General features: G+C 46.2%; 1 protein-coding gene across 1 annotated transcript in view; it reads left to right on the forward strand.

The window, feature by feature from the left end:
- The window catches only part of LOC146195699 (cytochrome P450 3A13-like), a 71,738-nt gene that overhangs the window by 10,056 nt on the left and 36,328 nt on the right, over positions 1 to 25,354 (forward strand). The window contains exons 4-7 of the mRNA XM_084596836.1: positions 12,449 to 12,545; positions 15,353 to 15,478; positions 19,946 to 20,195; positions 24,101 to 24,231. Of these exons, the coding sequence (XP_084452962.1) occupies positions 12,449 to 12,545; positions 15,353 to 15,478; positions 19,946 to 20,195; positions 24,101 to 24,231 (604 nt within the window). The remainder of the gene's footprint in view (positions 1 to 12,448; positions 12,546 to 15,352; positions 15,479 to 19,945; positions 20,196 to 24,100; positions 24,232 to 25,354) is intronic.

Raw genomic sequence — 25,354 nt, forward strand, 5'->3', positions numbered from 1 at the left:
GGATGTAATCTGGTGTCTGTTTGCGAGACCTGCGGTTGATTACCCTGCGGAGCAGCCAAAGGCAATCATGCGTGCCCATATTCGGACGGAATCCAGCCTGGGCTGGATGCAACCCAGGCTGTACGTATTCGATATAATGCTGTATTCTTGCGGCTATCATTCGCTCAATCAATTTGCAGATAGTGGATGTGAGAGCTATTGGCCGTAGGTTCTCTGGTTTTGTGTGGTCCTTCCCTGATTTCGGTATGGGATATATCAATGATAGCTTTAGTGCATCTGGCACCACTCCTCATTCCCATGAATCGTTTATGATAGTTAAGAGCTGATCTTGGGCTTCGTCGCTAAGATTTCTAAGCTCCTGCCATGTTACTCCGTCGTGTCCTGGAGCCGATTTCGGTTTGCCGTGGACTAATGCTGCCAATAGTTCGCCAAATGTAAATGGTTTTTCAAGTTCCATCACTGTGTTGTCAATCGTGATCGCCGGCAATGGTGGCGTGGGTATCTCAGAAGCATGCGGGAAGAACGTGTGGATCACCTTTTCCTCGAGTGCAGCTGGGTTCTCGCGCAGGAACAGCTCTGCCAGTGGTGGTGTGCTTTTCTTTTTCCCCAGCAGGCTTCGTAGAATTCCCCACAGCTTTTTAAGGCCGGGTTTGCGTCCGAGCGTCGCACAAGTGCTGTGCCATGAATCTGTTTCGAGCTGTTGTTGGTACTCCTTGATGAGTCGATATTGGCGCTTAAGGCTCATGAGATCCCTGTGGCGCTTTCCTTTATATCTGTATTGTTGCGTAAGGATATTGACCTTTCGCCACAAGTTGGCAAGGTGCCTATCCATGTGTGTGGTAGTGTCGTCACATATTATTGTGTCTCGGGACCATGGCCGTGCTTCCGCAACCATGGCACTGAATTGCGCGAAGTCCATGAAGTTGCCGCCAGTGGCTGTCCGAAACTTTTCCCAGTCGATGGTAACCGTTTGCCTTTTTTCACGAATCTTTTTTCGGTTAAGGGTGATCAAAATTGGTAAGTGGTCGCTTCCCCATGTTGTCTGTTCGACTTCCCATTGCCTGATGAATCCTGGTGTGGCCAACGTCAGGTCTGGTGTCGTATCTCGTTGTCGGGCGTGTAGTCCTATGCGCGTTGGTGTGTCCGGGGTGTTGTATATGTACAGACCAGACATTTCTACAGTGTCGTGCAGCATGCGTCCCCTTGGGTCAGCTGTGGCGTAGCCCCAAGTCGGGTGCTTAGCATTGAAGTCTCCTCCCACCAGGATGGGGAGGCTTCCTGACAGGGCCAGGACTTTGGCGAGCCACCCGTATGAGTCGGTATTATGACTGCCAGTCAGAGGCCTATAATACACGGAGACTGCCACCATGGGCCGCTGCCCAGGAGGACACATTTTAACAGCGATTACTTCTCTGAACTCATTACTTAGATCAGGAATTTGTAATTCGGTTGCTGTGCATTCGTTTCTGACAAGGAGAGCAGCTTGACCCTGTGCATGTTGGTTTCCTCTGTTCTGGTGAAATATGGTAGGCTGCTGAAATGTACGGTAACCCCGAATAGTGCAAGGTCCTCTTGTTTCTTGCAAAAGGATGACCAGAGGCTTCAATTTTCTAACTTGTTCCCTTAGGGTAGGTCCAGTCTGCGTGAAACTTCTGCAGTTCCATTGTAGACATATTGATCTGATTCTTATTGCGCCTCTGCGGGCTTACGTCTTTTTGGCTCATCGTTCTGGTGTTGGATGCTTTTGTGCAACTCTATAAAAATTGCCTCAATCTGAGTCTGTATCGCGTTTGTTATCGTTTGAAACTCATCCCGCAGGCTTTTTTCTAGACGCTGTGTCTCGTTGTGTCGCTCTTGCCTCATGATGCTCAGCATTTGCGCATATGCCGAGTCTTGTGCGGTAAGTGCCTTTGTCGTCTGATGAGTCTTTGGCGTTTGAGTCAGTGATGTTGCGGTATGTTGGTGCTTTATGGAGTTTGCAGTTGTTTTACGACTGGACGACCGTCCGGGCCGGCTTTTCGAACGCACGCGTTGCATCTGCCCAGTGGGCGAAGCTGAAGCATGTTGCCGCTGCGTCTGAGATGCATGAACGTCTTGTTCCGGTGGTAGCCTTGCAAGGACTTTCTCCAGCATTTCTCTAAGTTGCTGATTTTCTTTTCGCAACTCTTCCAGTTGTTGTTGGTAAACAGGGGGCAGCGCAGTTTCTGTCGACGAGTTCTGTCGCGCCTTGTCTGCCCATGTAACTTCTCCCTTAACTGCATCAGGGTTCTGCTTATTTTCTTTAGGCTCTTTTGGTACACGACTAGGACAAGCCGAATTGATTGAAATGTGGCCCGGTTTCTGGCAGGCGACGCAGAATAACTCTTGATCGCATTCTGTGTCTTTAGAGTGCAGCCGTCCGCATTCCTTACAAACCTCTTCTGCTGGACAATACCTAGCAATATGTCCCAGTCCGTGGCAGTTATAGCAGGCAATAATTTTCGGTCTGTACTCGTAGACCCTTGTGATTTCGTAATCAAAAACGAGCCTTTTGGGTAGCTGCTCTGTATCGAACTTTAACAGCAGCATGTTTGTCTTTCCTAGCAGACGCGCGTCAAGAATAGTTGCAGTTTCACATCTTAGGTGGTCCTTGATGTACTCAATGGTTTGACCAGGACGCACCTTGATAACGCCGCGACTTTTTTCCTCGCCTCGTGTTGGCGTTCGTTCAATCGTGACCTCGTACGTGCAGACGCGTCCGTTCACTTTCCCGGCCAGTCGCGTTAATGCGGTGAGCCTATTTGCGTGTTCCTCATCTCTAACAGTGACCTTGACGCGATTTGCTACCACATCGTAGCGGAAAGCAGCCAAATCTGCCAATTCCCAACTTTTTGCGGTCATTTCTAACGCCTCTGTAATGGCTTGTTTAGGTATATCATGCACATGTACTCGGTTGAGTGGCCTGATCAAGAGTGGAAAGAGGGGTCGACTTACCCGTTCAAGACGAAGCTGTTCAGGCTTCACTTTCCTTTGAGGTTTCCGTTTCTTGATTAAAGTCCAGTCGCCGTAGTCGCCGACGATCTCACTTTCGTCTTCAGTGTCCATTTGGTCGCTTGCGTGCTGCTCCTTAGTCTTAGTGAGTCCCACAGAAAGACCACTCTCAGCGTCCGCGTTCGGCAGCTGATGCGTTCCGTCCTCTCCATCGCGCGTTGGGCGTCGGAACGCCTTTTCTTGGAGGCTGCTTTCAGTTTTTTTGGTGCCTACACTTTTTGATGAACCCACAGCTCCCGCACTTGCGCCACTCGGGTGTGAGCGAACCGGCGCCGGCTTCGGCATGGTGCGTCCTGACAGCCCGGCCAGGGCAGCAGCTGCTCCACGGTAGGACGCACACATGTAGCCAAGCATCGCATCGTCACCGATTAGGCCAAGGCACTTCATTTCCGCGTTTATACCATGTTTCACAAAAAGGAAGCGAGGATATTAGAACGCAAGTCGACGAAATGCTTGAAATAATGTTACACAGCCGTCAAAATGCCTATGGGCTTCGCTGGTGGTCACGGTAAAAGAGAACGATGACACTTTACGGTTGCGTGCTGATTACAGAAAACTGAATATCCAATCCCCACGATTGATGATGAGCTTCATCGACTCCTCTACGCCAAGTTCTCCTCTTCCTTATTTCTCAAAAGAGGATATTGGCAGATAAATGTGGATGAGCGAGACCGTGCGAAGCCGGCATTTGTGACAGCCGACGGCATGTACGAATTTAAGATGGCCCCGTCTGGTTTTTGGTTCGCTCCGGCCACGTTTCAACGCATGATGGACACTGCTTTAGCTGATCTCAATTGGCAATCGTACCTTGTGTACCTGTAAGATGTGCGTGTCGCTTTCCTGATCACTTGGAGCGGTTACTCAATGTTCTTAAAGCTATCCAATCTGCACAAATATTTATTAAGCCAGAGAAATGTCATTTCGCCTTCGAGGAGCTCCGCTTCTTAGAGCATCTTGTAAGCACTCAAGGTCATCTTCCAGACCCCGACAAGACTTCCGCTATCTCCAGTTTCCCATGCCTAACCGACAAAAGGCCCTCCGGTACCGCGTTCTGGGCCTCTGCTTGTATTACCAACGCTTTGTTCAAGATTTCTGACTTAACTGAGTCACTGACAGCCTTGACCCACAATAACACACACTTTTTGGAGGAGTGCACAAGAAGAAGCTTTGAAGAAGCTCCGCCTCTGCCTTCTAAGTTCACTAATACCAGCTCATTTTGACGAAAATGCAGAGAGTGATATACACACTTACTCCAGCAATGTCGGCCTCTGTGTGATTCTCACAGAATCGCATCGGACGACTCATCGCCTACGCGAGTTGCACCGTTTCTTTGTGTGAAAGGAAAGCTTTGACGATAGAAAAATAATGTCTTGAAATCATCTGGGCTCTGAGTAGGTTCCGACCGTGCATCACCGGACGGCCATTTCGTGTTATCAGCAATCCCGACTAGCTATATGCTGGCTAGTCAGCATTAAAGACGCCTCTGGCTGGTTGTCCAGAGCCTGCCTCCGGTTGCAGTACGACATGACGGTTGTCTACAAGTCGGGCTGGCAGCACCAAGGCGAGGACTATTTCTCACGAACGCCCGTGAAACCGGCTACTCAAGACATCACCGAAGATTTACATTTTATTTGTTCCATTATCATCCCCCTTACGGCGTGATTTTAATGGACCGACTCTGAGTTGGCACCCCTCATTGAGTACCTGGTGTATTTTATTGATGGTGTACCACGCGTGTTTCACCGTGGTCTCCAGTCTATTCCGCGACTTGGTGTCCTTAACAAGCGCAACTTTGGCAGCAACAATTAGACCATTCTGCTTGTCGTACCGTCCCAGTTATGCTCCGAAATCTTGAGCGGTTCTCATGACGAACCAACTCGGCGACATCTGTGTGCGCTCCCATAATTTTCAGGACAGTAGCACTATGGCCGGCGTCATCTGCAATGTTGATGAGGCCATCGCTGACACAGATCTACCAGTCTTAATCAGGCCAGCATCAAATAGTATCTCCATACTGCAAGTGCAGCGCCTCGGGAGATCGAAATGCATCAAACTCACTTTCAAGGGAGACTGCATACCATCGCATGTGAAGGTTGGACATTTCCGAAACTCGGTCCTGCCTTTCGTGCCCAAGCCACTTCAAGGCAGGAAGTGTCTGAAGATTGGGCACGTGAGTGCGGTCTGTAAAAATTCCATCGTGTGTCCTAAATTCTCTGAGTCGCATAGCGATGACATTTGCAGCACGATTCTTCTGAAGTGCGCCAATTCCCACGGCCCTCATGACTCCTCCTCTATGCACTGCACCCGCTTAAGGACTGAGCAGGCAGTGCTGAAGAAAATGGTGCGTGATCAATCTACTCACAGAGAGGCCGCTGCTCAGGTGCATCGGCGTCGTTCGCGTCGCCGAAGATCATCTAAGAAAACAGTTAATTTGATAGCAAGGCATCCATGACTCCTGCATATTGTCCTACTCAGGTGCCTGCCATTTTATATCAAGGGACCTCTACGGGCGGTGACGCTGGGGGTGCTGCGTCAGACGTTAACTGGCCAACGCTATCAAAAACTTCTACGTCTGCTGGGCCAGGAAACTTGTCACGAATCGAATGTCCTATACCTACTGCCGAACTAGAGAAAAGTCAGGATGTGGGACATGGCCAAGACCTACAAGTAATTGCCATTCCTACGTCCATGATGAATGCAATCCGCGCTGTGCTATCTAGTCCCCACACGCCAGCAGCACAGAATGCGCTACAGGTTATGAACGCGCTAACACCAGTTCTAGCGGCTCTACAGTAGCAGACACAATGGCTCCCCCAGCATTAACATTTGGAAAAAATCTCAAAGAAGCCTCTATTTTTCGAAGGAATGCCCGTGGGCTTCAGTCCCGGATTGCAGATATTTGACAATATGTTCATGCAAATCGCATCTCCATCCTTGTTATTTGTGAGCCGAATGTACCAAAGATCTTGCGGCTGCCAGGCTACGAGGCATTTGCATCTCCAACACACCAGGGAAACAGCATGGTCATCAGTTATATTCGACGAGAACTTATGTGATAAAGGCTTGATCCCCGCAAGCCTTTATCACGCATCTGGAATGTAGGTCGTGCTCTCCGAACATCCCCTAAACAGCTCTACTCATTCAAATCTCTCGCACTCTACCAAAGACGGGGTGCGGTCGAGGTAGCAGAAGATTTCAGCGCTAGGGTAGCAGGCAAATCGACTCCAACGGCAACGCTACATTTCAGCGATGTTCCAGATTCACGGGATTATGAATGGATCTTCCCTTCTTCGTGGAGGAACCTGACGCTGCGCTGGCTTCTTGCAGACTGTCATCATCACCGAGTCCCGACGGTGTAACATACACTGCGCTTGGAAATCTTGCACAAGAAGCTAGGCATGCTCTTTTGCAATATTACAACAAATCATGGAGTGAGGTTACAGCTCCAAACGAGTGGAAGTGCAGTCGTTTAGTTCCGCTCCTGAAACCTGGCGAATCGCCTCTGGACTTTACATCATACCGTCCAAGTGCACTGGCTAGTTTCGTTGGTAAAGTACTGGAAAGAATGCTGCTTACACGTATTGAATGCTACCTGGAGTGCTACCGCATATATCCTGACATAATGTCAGTGTTTCGACGTGGACGCTCTTCAATTGACAAAGTGGTGGACCTGGTATTATCTATACAACGCCAAACATTTTGAAGTGCTTACCCGCGGCATTGTTCCTGGATATAAAGAGCGCATATGACAACGTCACTCACCAGGCCATTTTGGACGGTCCGCAAACTGCCGAGCTTCCAGACCGTCCAAAATGTTTTTGCTTGATGCGCCGTTATTTATACAACAGATCGCACTTTATGCAGACTGAGGATGGCCCAATATCTTCTCATTTCATTTCCCGTGGAGTTCCACAGGGCGGAGTACTAAGCCCAATGCTCTTCAATCTTACTCTGGTCGGGCTTGTCGACTTAATACCACAGTCGGCGGAACTTTCAATATATCAAAGACGACATCTGTATCTGGACATCAGGAGTTATGCGCCCACAGGCTATAGCGGGGCTTCAAAAGGCGGCAATAGTTGCGGCCTACATCAGCCTGCAAGGCGTACAGATATCAACTTAAAAGTGTTCGCTAGTTGCATATACATGCAAGAACATGTCACCTAACACCGTACGCATTGATGGTAAAGCAATACCCTACGAAAGCAGCCATCGCTTTTCGGAAGTGATCATCGATTGAAATCTTCCGTGGACTCCCCATATTTCATTCATGAAAAAGTGGCTGACAGCAATTGCTCACGTGCTTGCCTTTATTGGGGGAAAGTCATGGGGAGCGTCCATGCGGTCGATGCTCCAGCTTTACCGTGCATTATTTCTGGGATTTCTTCGGTACAGCTTACCTGCACTTGGAAATATCAGGGAATCCAACTTAGAAATTCTACAGAGCGTTCAAGCTCTGCGAACCTGCCTGAGATTGCCGAAATGTGGCTCTATGGCTGCTACCATTTTAATTGCGCAGGAGCATCCCATACCTACCTACCTAACAGTTGACGTCCTGAGGGCACATTTCCGACAAATCTCCCGGGTTCCCTGTCATCATTTGCGCAGCCTTCCTATTACCAGGCCACGTACATCGTTTTATAGAGAGCGTTGATACGCATCGCGCTAATCTGCCGTCCCAGTTTACAGCTGCATCTAGACCGCCCTCTCCACTATGGAGCCTACATAAACCACACGTTCTTCTTTCAATACCCGGCATCAGGAAGAAGCTCGAGCTATCGCCGACAGAACTAAAACAAGTCACTATTGGATACTTCCATGAGCACCATGCAAACCGTTTCCACGTATACACTGACGCTTCAATGAATGCCGTGAGTTCTTCAGGCTCCATTGTCATATCCTCAATAAAAAAAGTTAAAGTTAGGACAATTCACCAGACTTTTTCAACAGCTGCAGAGCAAACCGCTCTTCGTGTCGCCAGTAGGCATATCAGTCAGCAGAGCCCCCAGCGGTGGTCTATTTTCGCAGTTTCAAAAGCAGCCCTGAAAGCCTTGAAAGCAGCTCTTCGCCGTGCAGCCCATGAGCAACTCGTTGTGGAAATACGACATTCATCGCTATGCAATTAATGGAGGACATGACATCATCTACCAATGGCTTCCAGGACAGAGCAGCATAACAGGCATAATCCGGGCGGACGAGCTCGTACGAACAGCCCACCAAGACGGCGATTGTGTGTTTATTCCCTTTTCTACGGCAGACGCAGCCGGCAGGCTTCTCGCACTTGCGCGGAAACATGCGCTCTCCTTGTGGAATTCTGGCCAATTTGCAAACTGCCGCTTAAAATCCATGGACCCTGAACTGAAGCTCCGGCTCCCATCTGGCCTACCCCGACATGAAGAAACATTGCTGTGCCGCCTGTGGGTTGGTGTAGCATTCACAAACTGTCATTCTTTTATGATAGGTATGACACACACCCCTGCATGTACAAACTGTGGGTGCGACGAGACTACAGGCCACATTCTTTGTGAGTGCCCCATATACCGTGAGGAAAGACATTGTCTATGCCATGCGCTGGAGCGTCTAGATTGACTGAAATTAAGATTTTAGGTCCCTGGCCACCGCGATCGTCTGCGGTGAAGGCCTCCCAGGCACTGCTCCGCTTTATGAAAAGCACAGGCCTTATCTAAAGACTGATTTCGCTGTTACGTTACGTAATATGACTGTAACATGATGTGATATGACTGTACTAACTTCACCCATGCCTCTCTTACAAGTTTTATATGCACTCACCCCATTCCCCTCAGTGCAGGGTAGCAAATCGGTTTCGTTTACGGGTTAACCTCCCTGCCCTTCCTCCTCCTCCTCCTCCTTCTGCCACTTGGTGGTCAGTCGTACGCTGGCAAAGATTCGTATGAAGTATTATTGGTCCAGTTTGTAACCATCAATGCGTAAATAAGCTACAGGCCACGAATGCGAACGGTGTAAATCTCCTCAGAGATCAAACGGCTTTCTGCAGCCCATTGCACTACCGATGACCCTTTTCCAGAAAATTACCGTGGACTCCTTTGCCCTTTTATAAGCAATATTCGCGTATAATACAGCGCAGCAAAACACTAGGCGGCTCACTCCGTTCGAATTAGTCATCAGTGGCCAAGTTACCAATCCGCTGGACGCTAAGCTACCTATTGACCCTTAAAATGAGACTGAACTTGACCTCGCCGTCGCCACTGATGCTCAGCGCGCGGAAGAATGGGGGCAACTGGCCACACAATGAATTCTCTGTCAGCAGTAGAGCGATGCTGACCGCTTGTCACGAAATCGGCGCCCATTTTCATCAAGCCGGTACGGCGCGAGGCCCGCACGGCGTCGCTAGAGACATAGAGAGAAAAGCCCCCTTCCCCGCGCGGGAGAGCGCGTAGCTTTGTACGTGTTGCCGTCACCCTCTTTCCCATTGCCCGGGCAGGACGGTGGTTCATCGGACTGGAATCAGCCAGCAATTTCTAGCATATTCTATGGGACCTGGCCAATGGCGACGCGCGGCTCGACGGGAGAAAGAGAGAGCGCTATAACCAGCGAAGCTAAGTATGTGTGCGCGCTAGCTTTGGCGCGTGCTAACAAACAGACGCGGCGCGCCCTATTTAAAGAGACCGCGCCGCTTGTTGAGTCAGTCAGTCAGTCAGTCAGTCAGTTCGTCAAGTGTTTTGCGACGTGCTCGCCTGTGTTTCGACTGGACTCCCGGGGATCACCCGCTGCTGGCAAGCCCACGGACTTTCAAGGGAGCGGCGCTCGTCTCGTATGGCGGCCACATCGTGACTCTTGAGGCGTCGGACTGCAACAGTGCCCGGTGAACAATTTGGTGTTTGTTTATGTACTCTCTCGTGTTTCATCTGTTGTAAAGCCTCTACGTTATTGGATACCTGTGTAATTGCATGCTTAGCGTTTGTATTCTGTGAACCTCTCGTCTATGTATTTCAAGTGATATTGTGTATTCCTTTGTATCGTCTCTTGCTGTGCATAAACTGTGTTTTGTTTGTTACTTCTGACTCCGATCCTTTCTCTGGTTTGAACCGGCGACCGCTGGGCACCAAACGACCACCCCCTTCTGTTACCACAAGGTAGTTGAATTCCGGCTGAGCTTGCCACGCAGGTCGAGGGCATCTCCTTTGCGACCGGAACAGCTACCCCCACTCACTCTAAGGGTGTCTGGGAGTGTGCGCACCGTTAAGGGCGCATCGTTAATAATACCCCCTTAATTATTAACGGGTGACACCGCTACACTCTTGAACGCTGCTTCGTTACCTGCACCCCAGGTGACTATATGTGGTCGGAACACCCGGTTGTCGCCACGGGCTGTCTGAGCAGTTAGAGGGCCGCTACTTCGGCATTACCTTGCCTACCGCCTCAGTGATATAACAAGTTGCGCCAGCCTCACCAACCCGCTCATCGCACAAAAGCAAGCTCAGTAACGTGCATGTTTTGATAATGAAGCCGTACGAGCGACCCTCCGTCTGACCTTCAGGCTGCATGCAATCCATAAAATGATTTCAGACTCGTGGTATATTTCTTGTTCGCTTTGTCTCTACGCTCTTCAATATGACGGTTACGGCGCATGGGGGAGATGCTCTAGACGAGGGGCAGTGACACATAACACGAGGTAGAGGACGTAGATGTGTAGGTGCTTTCCTTGTGCCCTCGCTCCTTCGTTCAGCCATCTCGGTTTCCTCTTTCAGCCACTGCAGTAGTTCTGTGTAACAACTGTTAAAATGTAAAAGATTTAAACTCCATGCTGAAAATAGAGCTTCACGCGATGGCGGCATACTTTTCTTTTGCCGCAGCACATATTTCATGCAGTCGAAAAAACACGATTTTCATATTTTTTCTTTGCGCATGCTAAGATAATGATTAAGAAAAACGGAGGCTGCATCATTCAAGAATTCAATGAAAGTGGAAAGTTAGTAGCCCTGAGTTTGGTCATCGTTTCAGATGTCATGACATACGTCTAGCGGAAGATGGTTGTTTCTTTGTCTGCCTGCATATTTTTGGCGAATTGTGTTCTGCCAATTTCTTAGTTTAGATAAAAGGTGAATCAAATGTCGTTTCAACACTCAGATCTCCTGTGACCTTGAATGGGAATTTGTGTGCGCTCTCAGTGCTGTGCGTCAGGTAAATATGAGTACATTCTGGGAAAAGGAATTTGAACAGATTTAATATTTTAAATCACATTGTGCCACGGAACCACAATATTCACGTCATCCGTAATCATCTCTCTGTGAAGTTGTAGAACTCGCTATTACTTTTAAGAAGCGCATGCCATTGTATTTCTGCGACAGTCCTAAGTGTTCGCCATGTCCGCTGAAGCGAACTTATAAGGATACATTTTACAACTTCTCATAAGCTTAGTCGAGTTTTATAGATTCTTTCTAAGTTGTCTTACCACAGTACGTGGTTGTCTAATCATTATTTTACGAGACGCAACCCACTGGTTCTCTATGTTAGCATTAGCTAACCTGTGCGAGTGAAGAAAAAATAATAAATACCAATTTTTTCCTTGACATCATGACATGCAGATCATTCACTTTAGTACGTTAAGCAGCACCTTACAAAGTCTTACAGTTGCCTCAATATTAAATCTATTCCATCAAGGTGCACTTGAATAGGTAAAAATTAACGAAGGTTTTTCAAACATATATTAAGAAAAGGTTGCTCGACTTTGTAAGCGAGAAGTGTGGTAGCTAGGGTGTTTAAACAAACGTGGTCCAGTTCCATCTATTTTACAGTCTGCGCGAGTTTCCTTTCTAGCATTGGTCACACAGACGCCATCGTCTCCAGAGCACACGACAGTGCAATGTGTCCGTGCACACGTAGATGTTGAAATAGTGAACATGTACTAGATTGGGTGATCGCTGCTGCATTCATTTCAAGCAGGTGAGACAGTATGAAAGTGGCCAGTATGCTTGAAATTGATTTCTTCGGGCATGAGCGCGACTCTATTTTCTTAATCATGAGAGCACAGTCATGGAGCGCTTGGTTAAACATATGCCGACGGACCTCCCATTCCATTTGGGCGAACGCTGAAGCCTATAGGTACAGTCATCTTGTTTTTCAGGTCACCCTGTGCACCTATATGTGTAGATACTTCCCAGCTACAAATTTACCCCTGAAAAAGATCTCACAAAAACATCCCCTCTTCGGGTAGCTGTACCAAAACAGTTACCCTCCCTCCCCGTAACTTCATTGCGTGCCGGAGGTTGTGGCAGAGCAGGGAGCTTTACCAGCACTAATAACGTCACCAGCGGTCATTTCATTGAAAATTCTGAGCAGCATATCTTTCATTCTTTTTTTGCCATTTTTTATTTGCGATTCCCGGACTTCAACACCTGAAAGGCAGTTCTGTGTCTTTTGTGCTTTTCACTTGCAGGTTCTACAACGGAGCTTTTCCTTTTCTGCTGGTCAGCGATTTAGAAATACTGAAGAAAGTGCAAATAGAAGAGTTCAACAACTTCGCTAAGCGAGGGGTGAGCAGAGATGTATATTTATTGCAGCACATCTGGGATTATGATTGCGTTTGTGTTATTTGCTGTGTTTATTGCGCATGACGCCAAAATGAGGCAGAAAAGCATAACATGATATTTGCTACTGGTACTCACTTGCTACTACTCCTATTGAACTATCTTCTTACATTTTTAAGCCATCTAATATAGAATTCATTGAAGATAATGGAACTTTAATTCTGTTCACTCCAATACACATGCATAGTGTTGTTCGTGGACTGGTTATTGCTAATAATTGGCTCTATCGAGAGCCATAATTTTGGTTCGCAGCGTTTACTGTTACTTACCGACTCCAAATTCATAAATTTAGATGCAACGCAGCAGTGTCCGGGACAATGTAATTACAGGAATGCCTTCCTGACCATCATTTTCAAATGTACACTTAAATCGAATATTTTCAGCGTTCTTGTTTGCAACCCCCCCTTTTAGACAAAATATGTTCATGTGTTCGCTCCTGTCATTCGTCTCACTATTATTCGTACGACCTGTGTCTTCTTTGCCGCTAAGTAAATATGGCAAAGTAATTATTTCTCGGTGTTGTTGAAGTACGAATGTGTCACAGATTACATTTATCGTGAGACATATAGATTTGTGATCGTTTGGGACGTATACCTACCTTGAAACACATAATGTCCGTGTTTCTCAGCTTGGTTGCAGGCTACGCAGGGTGCGTTCCTGCCTTGAGGATTTATTTGGGAGCTTCTTCTTTCTCAACAGTTCAAAATAGACAGCCTTTTTATTTTTGCCTATGAAAATAAGAAAACTTCGTGGAAGCGAAGTCAAGCTGGTGCATCCGTAAACACATTGGATAATGCAGCAGTTTTTATCGTGCAACACACCTCGTTTTAAACGCGGCTCTAGCACTGAAGACGACACAGATGAATGACAGAGGACAGCCCTTGGACATCAGCTTGACACATTGCGATCATATGCACCTCGGCATAAATCTGGATAGCGCTCTTAGTCCCGAGCTTCTTTCGGTATTATTGTTACAGAAAGATACTTGTCATTTTTTTCAGCGAGAAAGAAGACGCCATCCCAACTCTTTTGCCTGCAGAGATACTTGTGACGTAATGAACTCCTGGCATGGAGCTTTTGCTAAATTTACGCAGGGGCCTCTTAAATTGTACATGAGGTATCAAACATCCCTTTTATAGCTCAAAATATATCGATGAGTAATTTGATAAATATACCTGTGCTTTCTCATGTGCCGTTGTCGATTTCTCTGATTCTATCCAAGAAATGAAATTATTCTGTTCCCTAAAAATACATTACCACGTAATCAGGTGCGGTAACCTTTCAAGCCTCAGTGGGGCTACCTAATCAGGAAATTTTCTAAACATTGATATTATATAGAGTTAAGACTTCTTATTTTCAATGTGTTTCCTTAAATAATAAAGAGTTTGTATTCGTTATTGCCTAGCTTATGTTTTAGATGACGCGTGCAAGCAACAGCCTTGATACTTCAGCTGTTGATTTGGTGTTCAGGTATGTGGGCCATTTCTTTCTGGTCGCCGAGTTCCAGAAGGATGAGAAAGTAAACTTTTATCGATAATATGATTCCGATATTTAAGACACAGTCCTAAGAATTGTGAGAAGCCTAAGAGGGTAGGAGTGTAAGAATGTTAGAAGAAGGTAGAAGGGTAGAGCATGCATCTTTTAAAATCGTAACAAAATAGAATTTCCTACTTCAATGTTTACCCTTTTCGCACAACAACTGAGAATTATTGCTTCGTTCAATTTTTACTGGCGCTTTTTGGTATTTCTGGTCATGTGCGTTTTTCTACAGCAAATGTTTGAAAGATGACCAGCGGTTGTTCTGTGTGCCTCTTCAATGTCATCTTCTTCGCTGGTGCAATTTTCCCATTGTTATTAATCAAATTCACAAATGACTCTCATTAAGCAAACTCTGTATTTTCGCACGCTCGGTTATGAGAGGCGCAAGTGAACGATGCTTACAGCCGCGCCTATAACAATTAATTTTTGCCGTGCTGAGAACGCTAAGAATCCGAAACGAGAAAAATAGAAATAAATGTTTGGAAACAAAGCAATCATTCCTTCAAATCCGAGCCGGAAAGAGCAAGGTCAGGACTCATAATATGGAGTAAAATTCAATAGGCAGTGCTCTTTCATTGAGACCAGGCGATACTGTTTTTGAGAAGTGCAGTACAGAAGCTAAAAAGGGAGAGGAGGCTCAATATTTGTGAGCCTTTGGGGGGGGGGGGGGGAGTGTAGAATACATTGTCCACCTCCTAAACGTACACATTTAGATATTTTATTTATTTTATTTATTTATTGAATCCTCAAAGGCCCCATTTTAGGGGGATTACATGCGGAGTGGACTTAGAGTACGGAGGTTGCAATAAAAAATGTCTTTTGATGGCAGTCTTGAAATGATGAATGTCGGTTAGTGAGGCGATGTGGTCGGGAAGGTCGTTCCAATCCAGGACAGTGCGGAGAAAAAATGAGCTCTGGAATGTTGAGTATGGGCGCGCTGGGGGTAGACGGCATTGGAGTGGAGATGACGAGATGACCGATGGGCTGGACGGATGAACGTGTTGTCAGGTGGCAAGCTGTGATAAAACTTATGATAAAGAGAAAGGTATTAGGCAGACCAAAGCCGGCGTCATTAAATGACTGGGTTTTTTCGATACACTGAAGAAGGAGAACGAAGCCGAGGGTATCGTCAAACCCTACTTTTTAGCAGAAGTAGTCTTGTGTGCACATAACGTGACTCTGGCGTTTTTTCGCTTCGAAAAATGGCTGCACAGACCGTGTTCACCGTGGAGCCGCTGCCCGACTATCGGTACAAGCTGATCGTCACCGCGCCCGTGAGCCGCTGGCGAGAACTACGGGCGGTATTGAGTCCGGCATTTACGAGCAAGAAGCTCTCGCAGGTAAGCCTAATGTAATTTCAAAGCGATGGCGTAGGACACCACGTTAACCGTCGTCGCCGTCAGCATTGTTCACATTGTGCACGAAAACTCACGAGCGACTCTATGCCAAATGAGAATATGCGAAAACTACAGCCACAGGCAGGAAGGCTGGTAGCTTTGCTTAATGCCCTCTACAATTTTTGCGCTCGAAATTTCACAGGCTGTGTATGGATATAAAGCATAGATTTCCACTAAAATATAGACAAGAAAATAGCTCGTTACCGCCAATTTCATAAATTTTCCAACAATTTAACTCAACTCTTTTAGAACGCGCGCGTCTCCTGCAAGTGCACGCTAATAATAAAATGCTAGCCCATGCATGCCGCAATGACATGCTGCACGAGAACAGTACCGCCGAGAAAATCGGCACATTCTACACAGCGCTGGGTCTAGATATCTACGTGCACCTGCCATGCACTTAGTCGGAATTTCTTGCGTTCTTTTAACTTATTCGCTTTATGCATTCATTTCGTCAAGCTGCACTTTTTCTAGGCTACTTGTCATCGATTGAGGCCGTGTAATTCTCTGGTTATTCATATTTTGTTAACGGCCGCGGTCATTTGTGCAAAACAATAAAAAATAGAATGTGCTGAAATTTTCATGCAATAGCTAATACACGCGTAGGCAATCTGCTGTAAGTTGAACGAAACAAAGAAACAGCGCTAACAGACGGGATAAGTGGGAAGGCGATACAGACGTATGCGCTAAGAACCAAATTGTTTATAGCGAAAAAATTAGCATTATAAAACAACGAGCCAAAGCACAGATTAAGAAAAAAATTGCGGCAGAATTATGGTCATGAGATACACACGGGGGCTATCAAAACCATCCCTGACTAGATAGGTAAGGTCTTATGGTAACGGACAGTTAGCTGACACTTGTGTCACCAAATCTGTGCATGTGAAAAGCATCTGATATGAGGTTTGAGGTCTGATCTTCATATCTAGCAAGGATTGTGGTCAGGTTTAAAAACATTTCTGCAGTATAGATTTAGTTAAACCCGATAGGTTGCGCTAGAAAAGTCGACGTAGCAGCAGCAGCTTTTCTTGGTTCTTCTTTTTCTTCTTCTGTGCGGCGTGGCTGCCGACCGGGTTCACGAAACGTCTTGAAAAGGGGCCCCATGTGCACTCGCTCTAAACATCAAACGTGGCTGACGGCTGGGCTTACGCGATGGACTGAAACCGGGCGTAGTATTGCTTACGCAATAAAATGCCTCACAGTTCTTCCAATCGGTGGAATGGATGACTATGTTATTTCAGCGCATTGGGGTGCTTCACCGGAACAGTGCGATTCCAAGCATGTATTGTTGACCTTCCCAGCTACGGCATCCGTGAGACAATGCTAGCTACGGAAAGTAGGCCTGCGGTGGGGACGTGAAGGTGATTATAGGAAATGGACGCTGAAGAACCAGTTTATCGGTATCCTGGGTGATTATTTAAGGAAGACCTGTCTGCACTCTTTCTTCTAGTTTCCTCCTACTTCCCGCTCCCTTTTCACTACGCCTGATGGCAAACTCCTCGAATAAAAAAAAACATTCGGCGTGACTGGATTTCTACGTCTTTCGCGTGTTCGCATAGCAGCTCATTGACGCACCGTCCAGTTTCCCTGGTTTGAAATCGGCCACAAGACAGCAAAATCGTAAACACAACACCACAACTACACTTCACAAATTTCTTTCGGTGTTTATTCTCACTTGCCTTCTTTCTAATTTCTTCACTAACTCTCTTCCTCATCCTTCCTATCTTATTCCTGGTAGATACAAGGAGCTTCACGCAAGCTGTGTCTCTCTCAGGTTGCGCGAAACTTTATGAGCATACGATATAGGGAGCTTGCATGAAGCGGTACCGTCTTTGCCAAAAGTAACCAGGCTGCTCCGAAGGCTGGTGGAGCAAGCGCGCGGCCGTGTGGCGGCGTTTCGCTCGCTGTGGCTTATCGGTGTTCGTCAGCTCCGAGGGTACAACAGCTGACGTAACTTCGCACCCTCACTCTCGCCCGTTGGATGAGAAAAACTAGGCTCGTATGACGTGCCGGCAGTGATTTCACGTGTGCGAAGCTTAGTTGTGCCCAGCGAGGGCGCTCAGTATAGCGACAGGGCTATTCGCTCTTCTCGGCAACTGCCTGAAGCAGACATGTCACGTTTCTCGCTGTATAATTATACGTGCTTGTGTTCTGTAATCCGCTGCTGAAACGCACTAGCAGAATTGCGCTTTCCTGCGTGTTTGATGCGCCTGTGCATTAAAGAATGATAACGCACTTCGAAATTTCAACATGCTTCCTTCAATGTGCCATAAGTAGCGCCACATTAAGGCTCGTAACTCCGATACAAAGATATGGGAAAGCTTGTGAACCCTTTCAAGCCACCTTATCTCTCTTTTAGACTTGCAAAATTGTGTTAGCCCCTTGGCGTGGCTGTTTAAAAATATGTGCAATGATTGATTCTAACAAATTTTTGCATTTGCTTGTAGGTAAGTTTTGGTTTGAGTAAAGAACTAAAATGAAACCTTCCTCACGCTTAGCCATATTATATGCACATGATTGCTTTCTCGCTCGCGGAACCCTTATTTCAGGGCGACACTGTCTGGAAAACCTAGCACATATTCGTCCTAGACGAACAACAAGAGCTCACGGTGTCTGTTATCATCTGCTTTCCACAGTTGCCGAGAAGAGCGAATAGCCCTGTCGCTATACTGAGCGCCCTCGCTGGGCAAAACCAGGCTTTGCACGCGTGAAACCGCAGCACGCACATCATAAGCGCCTAGTTTTTCTCATCCAACAGGCGAGAGTGAGAGTGCGAAGTTACGTTAGCCGTTGTACCCTCGGAGCTGACGAGCACCGATAAACCACAGCGAGCGCAATGCCGCCACACGGCCGCGTGCTTGCTCCGCCAGCCTTCGGAGCAGCCTGGTTACTTTTGTCAAAGACGGTACATGCTGTGTAATCCACCATTGCGTTGTCTTTGGCTGTAGACATCGGGCAGCGCCGCCAGGCTGAATGCAGTGAGGGCGTTGTCATTTTCGACGGTCCACCAAGCAAACTCGCTGCTTTTCTTGCGTTGCCCTTACGTGCGTACAAGACCTTGCAGTTAGGAACGTACGCGTCGACGCTGTTCCCGAAAAATCAGGCGCGCGACGAAGAAATCTAAAGTAGTGTGGCGCGGACCTGTTTACGCTACGCGCAGACGACTGACTGCACTATGCGTCTGGATATATGGCCGCCCACCAACATCGCCGACATTCATGACTTCAAGTTCTGGCGAGTAGCTTGATACTTTCCCAGATTGGAGTCGATCTCCGTGTGTTGGCCCATGCGAGCTATTCCCGTCGACGTCGCTAGAGGGATCATTTGCCTTCTCACACTCGTACAGACGCATTTTTGGAATTGTGAAGAACTCGCAGTCGCCCTGCGCGATCGCGCCAGCATCGTCTGCCAGCTACGCGACCATGTAGACGAGGCAGTGTGGCAGTGACGTGGTGCGTCGTCTGCTGCCAACAACATCATGGCGGATTACCCAACATACATCGCTTCATGCAAGCTTCCTATACACGCGATCTTCTTATTTGAATCGCGTGCAACCTCCTTCCGAACCAGGAAAGGATTTAATAGCCCCCGTGTGAATCTCGCGTCCATGCTTGTACCGCAATTGTTTTTTGTTTCATCGGTGCTTTAGTGCGCTGCTTTACACTGCTAATGCTTTCGCAATAAGCCCTTTAGTATTTAATCAGCGCATACGTCCGTCTTGCCTTCCCACTCGTCCCGTCGGTTAGTGCCATTTCTTCGTTTCGTTTAAACTGATACGAAACAGACCGACAAAGCCCCCTTCCTGCTATAAGTCATCCCTTTATCTTAATGCCCACGATTGTTTTCTGTTGGAGGTGAAAGTCAGGGTTGATGAACTATATGGATTAATACCTGAAAAATAAAATACAAACGCCTGCTATTTTCATTATTGCTCGAGTCTCAGGAAGCCGGTTTTGTTATTACCGAGACTAAATAAGTGTCAGTTACTCGTTTTATTATTATTACGTGTAGAATTAACATGGTTTCAAGCCTAGCATCACAGTTCACATCACTTCACACAAACATTAAGAATGTGGCTCCACTATCTTTCCATGGTTATGCTAGGACTCCTATCAACCCCTTTCAGCAAAGGTGCATTCGAGCGTACATTCAGCACTGTGAACAAGAAGCTAATGGAGTTTGGTGCACCTGTTTGGCAATAATTTTGAAAATCTACTTAGATTTTTTTAAGGATCCTCACTCACACATAACGTCAGGGGAAACGCGTTACGCACGACTCAGAGCTAGACATTTCTGTTGCATTTATGGGGACACAAAAATAGGCTTGGAATATTGGCATTAGGTCACTAGATTTATTTCATCCTAAAATGCTTTAATATTTTTTTCCTTTCGCGTCGCTTCGCCTTGCAGATTTTCAACATCATAGACGAGTGCAGTGATCTATTGATCAGAAAAGTCGAAGAGAAACAGGTGGCGGGTCAAGCTCTGGAGATGACTTCATTTTTGAAGCGTGCTACCATGGACACAATGTTCAAAGCCGGGTATGGCGCCGATTTAAAGGTACAGGAAGACGCGGTAGGTGCCTTTTTTGACGAACTTGGTGCCGGTGCCGGAATGCTCCTACGAAGCATACCTTTCCATGGCGTCAGTTTTCTGGGCGGTGAGCGATCTTTCCCTTCGGATTGCCATCTTTCCTCGCATTTGCATTAGGCCATGGATGTATTCAAAATATATTAGCATTTCATCTTAGGCTTTTTTTTAAGTAAAAACTAACACTACGTTTAAAATTATGATTGTTCGCTGCCAGTGAAAGAGGTAATGAACGAAAGTTTTGTCTCTAATTTCCGTTTTTGAGAACGCAGACAGCAAGGAAGTGCTATATTATTTCTTATGCTACGCTAACTATGACGTTTTGTTTTGTGAAATCGGCAGTGTGTATGAAACTAAGTTTACATGCAGCAACATCCGTGGTGACGGCTAGATTGGCAGCTAGATGGACAGAAATTCTATTGGGCGTTCGCGGATTTACGGCGAACTAAACCCATACAAACGGCTACCGCAGAATATGCTTTATTTTGTGGTCATTCTGGGCAGTTGGTTAAAGTTTCCATTTTAGAATAAAGGGGAGCACTTCATCTTCACTACCTCTTGCTGCATGCTGACGTTGGACCAGCGTCTGCACTTTGGACGTTGCCGGGTTCGGACGACAAAATGATATCGTTTTATATGAATTTAGATCCCAACGAAGGCCTGAAACGAAATAACATTTCTAGCAAACTTGTGGAAAAGGTAACGCGTATATCCCTTACAAAAATGGATATTGAATTTCTGTTACCCACATAATGTGTTTTTGATGAGTCATCAACCACTCAAAGGAGATTCAAGATTAGATGTGTTTTAACATCATATCCGCAGCAGACTTTCCTTTGAGATCACACATGAGGTTTTGTGCTTGGAAAACGCAACAGTATTTTTGGGTAGGATCTAATGTGGAAATACATTGACTTTCTCAAATGAGGAAATGTATACATCACTAAGTGAATATATATTATTTCTTTGTTAACTGCACACTTTCAGAGCCCTATGTTTTCATTTCTGATTAGCATATGTAGGATGTTGCCTAAGAAACAATTTTTATGTGTTTTAACATGAGATCCGCAACAGACTTTCATTTGAGATTACGCAAGAAGTTTTGTACTTGGAAAACAAAACAGTATTTTTGTATAGGAGCTAATGTGGAAATACATTGACTTTCTCAAATGAGGGAAATTATACATCACTAAGCGAATGTATATTCTTTACTATGTTTTCATTTCTGTTTAGCATGCACTGTAAAAACAAAAACAACTTTTTGGACATTTGTTTCATTCAAAACACGCTTACACCCTGCGTCTTGGGTGTTTGTGCCATTGCAAATCACTTCTTGCCAAGCGAATGGGTGCTGTGGTTGGACAATATGCTTGAGGGTGTTACGGGCAAGGATATTGTTGTGTACGCGAACCGACGCACTGCCACACCGCCTCCAAGCTAACGGACGCAAGGCCGCTCCATTTCCAATGCCTCCTTGCACATGCGAGCAGGCCGTTTTGGAGAGCCAGCAGGGGTACCCTGGCCTGCGCCGACGACGACGCGCGGACGTAACCCGAGCCGTGCGTTGACTCGGAACTGGACCGTCCTGGGAGCATGTGCGCGACCAGGGCACGAGAAGCAATGCCTTCTTTATAATGCATGATATTTTGCGTGTTCGAGCTCCTTGCTCTGCGTATAGATTAGCCGAGCCCTCAGTCATCGCAACGCTTCCCGAAATGTTTAGATACAAATAAGATTTAGTTACCAGTAAAATAGTGTTGGCGCTGCTGCGCTTGCCGGCATTGAAGCTTGGTCGCACTTTTTTCCTTAAAGGTTCGTGCTACAGCTCCGTGTTCAGCGAAAATTACGCCCAAGGTAGCAACCACCGAAGAGCCAGCGCTGATAAATTTGCCAGCGATGCCAAACTCGACATGTTAAAATGACTGCAGTGGACAAAATAGTGCGCATAGGTATCTAGAACATTAGATGCAAGTTCTAAAGGTCAAGAAGTTGTAATTGTTAGAGCAGCCGCAATGGCCTGTACACTTCGAAACATGCTTCGAAACATTATGTCCCAATCTTATGAATGCAGTCCAGACATAAGAAGCAAATACGTTACCGACATTACCAGCTTCCCGAGTGGCCGAGTGGTTAGCGTAGAAAGCTACGGAGTAAGAGGTACCGAGTTCGAATCGCACCAGAGGTGCAGTTTTTTTTTTCGCTTAGTTTTAATTTTTTTTATTTTTTAGCTTTTTTTAATGTAGTTGAGGTGCTTCGCTACGTTTTAGCTTTTACTTTTTATCCAAAAGTGCTCATTGGTCAACACTCATGAACAACACACAAGAAATGCACACATTAGGTACTAACCAGAAACACGGTGGCCAACTTTCTTGTGAAACTCATCAAAAATGCATCAAGAAAATGTATAGAAATGTTAATGTGCATGATGAGGAATGTAATTACCATTTAATCAGAAACTCATTAAGCTTTTTTGTAAGGGATGCGACGTCCAAGCACTAGGCTACAGCCCATCAAACGTGTGCGGGGCACAAAATTTGCGCTTTTTATTTCGTATGCGTAAGCCCTCGGCCTCAAATTTGCGTGTAAATCATTTCCTGGTGAGGTAGCTGCGCGTTCACTAACTACAGTTTCTCTACCTTAACTCTGTGTGTTTCGTGTAACGTTTACTTCACGGATCTAAATGTGCTGGGTGAAGGAGCTGTTCCTTAACCACATATAGCAAAACTGCCACTAGTTATTGAGACTTAGACAAGCTAAATCGTTTGCAATAGCTTCCATAATCTTTAATAGACATAGCGACTGATTCATGTAAGCGTCTGTATAAAACAGGAAGAAACCAGTACTGTGTTCGTTTCCACACAAATATTTTGGGCCAATATTTGTCATCCTATTGAAAGACGGGGGATACATGTGGTTTGACTCCACTGAATAGTTCGGGCCGAACAGAAACCAACTAAATATCTCGAATACCGTATCTGATCGCGTTCTACGTATTATGAGCCCTCTCTTACACATGCAATACTGAATTGCATTAACAACGTGTGAGAGTGCGAAGTACTTTTAGAATTTGCTACTAAATGCGCACATTTACCTTATTCGTACCGGAGTAGTTCCCCTTCGCGGCGAGGCTAACTCTCTAAAGCAATGCTGAATGCACCTCAATGCGAGCATATTAATCTAGTCAGCCCTGCGATAATGCCGATCATATGTATCATTCCACACATTCTAGCCTCTTCTATTATAAGTTAAATGCAAATCACTACGCGTTTTTAGAGCGCCAAGTGTAAACGCGTTATGTTTTTCTTTTCGTCAACCAAATTTACAGCGATACCAAATTTACACTTTACACAGCTGCACTATCCTTAGTCGAACTCATTCTCGCGTTTTAGCTTGGCAGAAGATAACTACATCTGCTCACTTGACGGCTGCATTCTAATCATTTTGCGAAGCGAAATAAATTTAAACAGCCATCTTTCCCACTTCCCGCCACATTATATACCTACGTCAACACTCGAGTTCAACAGTCAGATGAGTTAAAAGAACATGTAGACAGGCTACGTATTTTTCAAATTCCAACACCACTTTTTCAGCGGCAAGAGATTACGCACACCAAAAAAAAAAAGAGAGGACACGAGACTGGCGCTGCTACATCTAGTTTATTACACTGGAAATATCAGCAATATATACCAAAGAAGACGCATTTGAAGACGGAAAAACCATCTCCCCTTTCACCGTAGCAAGTTGAGATAACCCACTTCTGCTCTCAGACGTGTCACTAACACCCCGTAGTATTTCTTAGAGGCGAATATACTTCTCCAGCCTTTTGCGCTACTGTGACGCAAACTGTACAAGTGACGCCACTTAAGCTGTAGCAGCCAATTCTGAATCTCTGACATTGCCACTATTCACGCTTCGCTATTCATCGCGGCTTTGTAACGAACAACCTGAAGTGCAATTTTAAACGGTTATTTCCAGTCTGTTTTCCAGAACTCTATCACCTCTGGCACCTCCTCTCTTGGCTGACATCGCGGATGGTGCCTCCCTACTTCAAGATAACCACCACTATACTGGGGCCTATCATGAGCGAGAGGAAAGCAAAGCAGATGGTAGGCTTGCCAATGCTAAACTAGCAGCTTTAGTCGCACTGTACGTGCATATCTCGACGCGGTGTTGCCCGGTCCTAAAGCTTGCATGCTTAATAAGGTAAAATACTTTAATGCCTGAAGACTATCGACGGAAGGTTGTCAGAAGAGATGTCATGGTTTCAAAAGCGAGAGTTAAAAATAAAACATAAGCCTTTTCTCAGCCGGGAATCGAACCTCCATTCCTTGGATCCTCAGTCCAGCGTTTTACCAACTCGCAACGCTCCGGATTGTTTTTTTTTTTTTTTATTGCCTGGTTGTAGCACATGACGTAACATGAAAGCAAACTCCGATCAAAACATGCAAAAAGACACATAAGGCGATGTACATGAATGAATGTCATGACCAGCCAGCGTTTGACTGCCCTCGTCGCATTAAAACTCCCGCAAAGACAACAGAGGCTGTAGCCTTGTAAGCCATTCGAGTGGTTCTGCAGCCACTTTTTGAATGGCAATAAACCACTCCATACTCACTCGAAAATAAATTCGAGCACGTTTTGCATCCCTGTCAGAGTGATAGCCTGCCATTCTGGAATGCCATAAACAGTTGAGGCCTATAAGCATAGTTACGCCAGATGGAACCCCATCCTCATTCTCTATGCTGAAATATCGAATACCATACGAGTCTAGTGGAAAATCCTTTTTTTATGGTCCGTTGTGCCCCGCCGCGATGGTGCAGTGGTAAGAGGTCCGAATAGTGTGCCGGAGTACCCGGGTTCGATTCTGACAGTAGGCGGCTGCGTTTCGATGGAAGCGAACGGAAGTGGCGTCCGTGTGCTGTACGATGTCCATTAAAAACCCCCAGGTGGTCGAAATTACTCCGGAGCCCCCAACTACGGCACCACTTTCCCTCTTTATCGTTTTCACTCCCACTTTCCTCCCTTCTCTTATGGTGTGGATGAGGTGCCCAGAGAAGTAGTGCATAAGATACTGCGCGTTTCCTTTCCTGTGAACCAATTAATGGTCAATTGTAATACATCACAAAAATAAACCCCTTCCCAACGATGCAAAAAAGAACACGATTGATTGTTTCTGGCTGCTTACAGGTTAAACTATGTGCTCCCCAGGGCGGTAAAAAAAAAAAGCCC

The sequence above is a fragment of the Amblyomma maculatum genome, chromosome 3 (assembly GCF_055883805.1).
Source record: "Amblyomma maculatum isolate TAMU_Amacu chromosome 3, ASM5588380v1, whole genome shotgun sequence".
Taxonomy (NCBI): domain Eukaryota; kingdom Metazoa; phylum Arthropoda; class Arachnida; order Ixodida; family Ixodidae; genus Amblyomma; species Amblyomma maculatum.